The 6,081-nt window shown below is 46.1% G+C and overlaps 1 protein-coding gene across 1 annotated transcript in view; it reads right to left on the bottom strand.

Annotated features, from left to right (window-relative positions):
- The window catches only part of LOC106608343 (XK-related protein 6), a 150,784-nt gene extending 144,922 nt beyond the window's left edge, over positions 1-5,862 (bottom strand). Inside the window, exon 1 of the mRNA XM_045721186.1 lies at positions 4,731-5,862. Within this exon, the coding sequence (XP_045577142.1) occupies positions 4,731-5,326 (596 nt within the window). The 5' untranslated portion in view covers positions 5,327-5,862. The remainder of the gene's footprint in view (positions 1-4,730) is intronic.
- Between the last annotated feature and the right edge of the window lie 219 nt (positions 5,863-6,081).

Consider the following 6,081-nt stretch of genomic DNA (forward strand, 5'->3'; position numbering starts at 1 on the left):
GAGGCACTTCCACAGTCTTTTACTGCAACTGACACTCTCCTCTTGATGTGCACGTGGTCTGGAGTAAACACATGTGTGTGTTGTCTAAAATACAATCTTACAATCTCACAGGGTCTAGGTGTTAAATGGAGAGTGGGTAGTAGTAACAGAGACTGGGATAGAGCGGGTAGTAGTAACAGAGACTGGTATATTGTGGGTATTAGTAACAGAGACTGGTATATTGTGGGTAGTAGTAATAGAGACTGGTATATTGTGGGTATTAGTAACAGAGACTGGTATATTGTGGGTATTAGTAACAGAGACTGGTATATTGTGGGTAGTAGTAACAGAGACTGGTATATTGTGGGTAGTAGTAACAGAGACTGGTATATTGTGGGTAGTAGTAACAGAGACTGGTATATTGTGGGTAGTAGTAACAGAGACTGGTATATTGTGGGTAGTAGTAACAGAGACTGGGATAGAGCGGGTATTAGTAACAGAGACTGGTATATTGTGGGTATTACTAACAGAGACTGGTATATTGTGGGTAGTAGTAACAGAGACTGGTATATTGTGGGTAGTAGTAACAGAGACTGGTATATTGTGGGTAATAGTAACAGAGACTGGTATATTGTGGGTAGTAGTAACAGAGACTGGTATATTGTGGGTAGTAGTAACAGAGACTGGTATATTGTGGGTATTAGTAACAGAGACTGGTATATTGTGGGTATTAGTAACAGAGACTGGTATATTGTGGGTAGTAGTAACAGAGACTGGTATATTGTGGGTAATAGTAACAGAGACTGGTATATTGTGGGTAGTAGTAACAGAGACTGGTATATTGTGGGTAGTAGTAACAGAGACTGGGATAGTGTGGGTATTAGTAACAGAGACTGGTATATTGTGGGTAGTAGTAACAGAGACTGGTATATTGTGGGTAGTAGTAACAGAGACTGGTATATAGTGGGTATTAGTAACAGAGACTGGTATATTGTGGGTAATAGTAACAGAGACTGGTATATTGTGGGTATTAGTAACAGAGACTGGTATATTGTGGGTATTAGTAACAGAGACTGGTATATTGTGGGTAGTAGTAACAGAGACTGGTATATTGTGGGTAGTAGTAACAGAGACTGGTATATTGTGGGTAATAGTAACAGAGACTGGTATATTGTGGGTAGTAGTAACAGAGACTGGTATATTGTGGGTAGTAGTAACAGAGACTGGTATATTGTGGGTATTAGTAACAGAGACTGGTATATTGTGGGTAGTAGTAACAGAGACTGGTATATTGTGGGTATTAGTAACAGAGACTGGTATATTGTGGGTATTAGTAACAGAGACTGGTATATTGTGGGTATTAGTAACAGAGACTGGTATATTGTGGGTAGTAGTAACAGAGACTGGGATAGAGCGGGTATTAGTAACAGAGACTGGTATATTGTGGGTAGTAGTAACAGAGACTGGGATAGAGCGGGTATTAGTAACAGAGACTGGTATATTGTGGGTAGTAGTAACAGAGACTGGTATATTGTGGGTAGTAGTAACAGAGACTGGTATATTGTGGGTAGTAGTAACAGAGACTGGTATATTGTGGGTATTAGTAACAGAGACTGGTATATTGTGGGTAGTAGTAACAGAGACTGGTATATTGTGGGTAGTAGTAACAGAGACTGGTATATTGTGGGTATTAGTAACAGAGACTGGTATATTGTGGGTATTAGTAACAGAGACTGGTATATTGTGGGTAATAGTAACAGAGACTGGTATATTGTGGGTATTAGTAACAGAGACTGGTATATTGTGGGTAGTAGTAACAGAGACTGGTATATTGTGGGTAGTATGTAACAGAGACTGGTATATTGTGGGTAGTAGTAACAGAGACTGGTATATTGTGGGTAGTATGTAACAGAGACTGGTATATTGTGGGTAGTATGTAACAGAGACTGGTATATTGTGGGTAGTAGTAACAGAGACTGGTATATTGTGGGTAGTAGTAACAGAGACTGGTATATTGTGGTATTAGTAACAGAGACTGGGATAGAGAGGGTAGTATGTAACAGAGACTGAGATAGAGTGTGTGTGTGTGTGTGTGTGTTGACAGTTCTCTTGGAGAGAGAGAGAGTAAATTAGAATAATTTATGTACAGCACAAATAGAAGACTGAAGCAAAAAAATAATATCCCCTGCCCTTGGCTAATATGGTATCACCCCAGGGTCTGCTTCTGTAATAATGTGTTGGGACTGAACTATAATCACAGACAGGGAGGGTGTTTTTCTTTTCTTTATTTGACTCTAGATTTGTTAGGGGATTGAAGACACTCAAATTATACTGAGCAAAAAACATAAACGTAACATGTAAAGTGTTTGTCCCATGTTTCATGAGCTGAAATAGAAAGATCCCAGAAATGTTTCATTCGCACAAAAAAAAGCTTATTTCTCTCAAATTGTGTGCACAACTTTGTTTACATCACTGTTAGTGAGCATTTCTCCTTTGCCAAGATAATCCATTCACCTGACAGGCTTTGGCATATCAAGAAGCTGATTCAACAGCATAATCATTACACAAGTGCACCTTGTGCTGGGGACAATAAAAGGCCACTCTAAAATGTGCAGTTTTGTCACACAACACAATGCCACAGATGTCTCTCAAGTTTTGAAGGAGTGTGCTATTGGCATGCTGACTGCAGGAATGTCCAACAGAACTGTTGCCAGAGAATTACATTTTAATTTCTCTACTATAAACTGAGGAGTATTTCTGTCTGTAGTAAATCCCTTTTTGTGGGTGAAAGCTCATTGTGATTGCGCCCCTGCCCAGTCATGTGTAACCCATAGATTAGGGCCTAATCAATTTATTTAATTAGACTGATAGCCCTTTTATGAACTGGAACTCAGTAAAATCTTTGAAATGTTACGTTTATATTTTTGGTCAGTAGAAATATGTGTGGGGACTGGGGACAACATCATAACAGCTTTAAAACGCATCTGACTGATGATAAGAGAGGCAGCTGTCGAGTGTGAACACACACACACACACACACACACACACACACACACACACACACACACACACACACACACACACACACACACACACACTGCACAAACACACACACACACACACACACACACACACACACACACACACACACACACATTACAGACACATATTTTGTATTGTCATAGGTTAGTTTAAAAGGTAAAAAAAAATGCATTTCTCCACCAGGCACGGCATGAACATAATAACAATTGGAACCATTTATGCCGTTAATCTCACAGAGCTGAGCTGCCAGTCTCTGATTTATAGCACCCGCACTACCAGACAGTAACAGCCATCATGCGTTACAGCCAGGCTACATTTCCCATTAAATGTCAGGCACTGCGTCTGTCTGCACCAAAAATAAATAAATAAATAAAATAAAAAATAAAAACAACCAACTCTCTGCTGTTGATTCTGAGAGACCTCAGTGTAAATCTATGGTTCGCCTCCCGGCTCAGTGCGCCAGCCGCGCCAGTTCACAGCAACAAGGACAGCAACGCTGTCACATTTTACTACTATCCAGCTGCATGTCACGTCAGCTAACACAAATAACGCGCACCACACGTAGACTTTGAGTAGGCTAGCCTAACCTAGACAGATGCACACGATCTCACGCCGGTAGACCGTTATCGTTATTTTTGAGTAATTGCCTAGCAGTGAAAAAGAGGTAAAAACACCGAAACGCCGAGCCAGCGACGCAAAGGACTGGATGACATCATGTCTGTGAGAGGGAGGGGGGGAGGGGGGGGGGGGACGACGCGGTTTTATGGGACGACGCGTCGCGGTAGCCATGAAATCAGATGCTGGTTTCAGAGTTGTGTAGGCTGTTTTCGTCAGGTCGGGCGGGGTGGAGCATTGGCGCTTAGAAATCCTCACATGCACTATAACGCCGTGCCTGACTCCATCTCTCACAGGAAGACTACACTCATACCCTCTTCAGGTTACCTCTCTCTCTTCTTCTCTTCTCTCTCTCTCTCTCTCTCTCTCTCTCTCTCTCTCTCTCTCTCTCTCTCTCTCTCTCTCTCTCTCTCTCTCTCTCTGTCTCTGTGCACAAAAAGCCTCTTATCTCCAATACCCGGTTCAATGGCGCATACGGAGCCACGGAGAGAGACACACACTTAGGCTACAATGGAGGAGACATCAATTGTTCTCATGAGGGTCTAAGCTATTGAGCTGCAATGACGTGAGAGACTGGGTACACATTTGTTCTCTTATCATCCTATAGGTGGGGGGGCTGTGATTGGGGGAAGGTGCAAGCAAACCCCCCCAAAAAACAACAATCCCTCGTGTGAAAAGCTGACAGAAAAAAACCCCAGATACAGGCTATTGTTGAAAGCAGTGGCCATTTTCAGACACGCACATCAGACCAGACAAACAGATTCACCGCTGGTTGTGTGTTCATCATGTACCAGAGGTTATCCCAGGTGACACAGAGAAACAAGCAATCAGTGGAGAGTAGGGTGAGAGGAGAGGAGATGGTGGGTGGGTAGTGGAAGGGTTTCATAGGGTGGGGAGAACGAGTAGGAAGAGTGTAGAGTGGTGGGTGTAACACTGCGCTTTGGTCTCAGGTGATGTGTCAGTAGCCACCCAGACAGACAGACAGACAGACAGACAGACAGACAGACAGACAGACAGACAGACAGACAGACAGACAGACAGACAGACAGACAGACAGACAGACAGACAGACAGACATCCTTCAGTTCATCTTACCTCCATACTTGTCCCATCTGGAAGATGTGTATGAGAGTCTGCCACAGCCACACAGAGAACAAGCAGCACCTGTCCCTTCCCTGTGCTCTCAGCCCTGCCCTAGCTCTCCGGTTGCTCAGCCCTTCCACAGAGCCCAGACCTCCGCCGGTGTAATCCTGCACGAACCACCTGAAGCTCAGGATCTGGACCAGCACCGAGGGCACCAGCACCAAGAAGAGGGTGAGTCCGGACCAGAGGTAGTCATGCTTGTGGTAGTAGTCGATGGCCAGCGCCAGGTCAGTCCCCACGTCCCAGAAGAACACGAACAGGGCCAGGATGATCCACAGACAGTCCAGCCAGAGGCGTTCTTCCTGCTGCGGCCGCCCCAGCCCTGCGTCCCCTTCTCCTCCCCCACCTCTCCCCTTCCCCTTGCCGCGGAGGTAATGCAGACAGGCGCTCCGGCAGCCCCAGTAACAGGACGAGGTGTTGCAGCAGTGGCAGATGTGGAAGGAGCTGCCTTCCCTCGGGTCGCCCTCGCCTGTCCCCACCACCTCGTCCAGGTTGTGCAGCTGGGCGAATCCCCGGACGACCCCCCGACCATCGGATTTCGCTGCCATCTTGCTCTCTGCTGAGGCGGCTCACGTCTCCGGCTTCCGGGGTTCGTGACGACACTTCCCTGACACCTGTTTTCCGAGTGCACCCCAAATGTGGGCGCCATCTAAAAGTGGGGCGGCAGTGCGACGACGTCTCCCGGTCGGTCCCCGGATTGCGTCCAGGCGGCATCGGTGGCGTCACAGACGCAGCCCATCTTCTGTCTCCGTTTTAATCCGTTATTGCTAAGGAGAGGAGGTAGCCTAGCTGTTTATTCTCACCTGGCTACAACGGGTTAAGCCAACGCGGTGCAAATTCAAGTCTGATAAATCATAAAATATCCTACCACGCTGGTGTATTTATTACCTGTACATAATTATCTATCTATCTATCAGCTATAGCCCTTTCAAAGCCTCATCATACAGCGTTTTCCGTCATTCTGCAGTGGCTCTCTCCATTTCCCTCTCCTTTCTTCCTCCAGCTGCAAGGCTGAATTCCACGAGCCGACCGCCCCTCCGCACTCTGTCCCACGACTACCTAATTCTCTCTCTCTCGCTCTCTCTCTCTCGCTCCCTCTCTCTCTCTCTCGCTCTCGCTCTCTCTCCCCTCTCTTCTCGCTCTCCTCTCTCTCTCTCTCTCTCTCTCTCTCTCTCTCGCCCTCTCTCTCTCTCCCTCTCTCTCTCTCTCGCTCTCTCTCTCTCTCTCTCTCTCTCTCGCTCCCCCTCTCTCTCTCTCTCCCCTCTCCTCTCTCTCCCCTCTCTCTCTCCCCCTCTCTCTGCCT

The sequence above is a fragment of the Salmo salar genome, chromosome ssa06 (genome assembly GCF_905237065.1).
Source record: "Salmo salar chromosome ssa06, Ssal_v3.1, whole genome shotgun sequence".
NCBI classification, from domain to species: domain Eukaryota; kingdom Metazoa; phylum Chordata; class Actinopteri; order Salmoniformes; family Salmonidae; genus Salmo; species Salmo salar.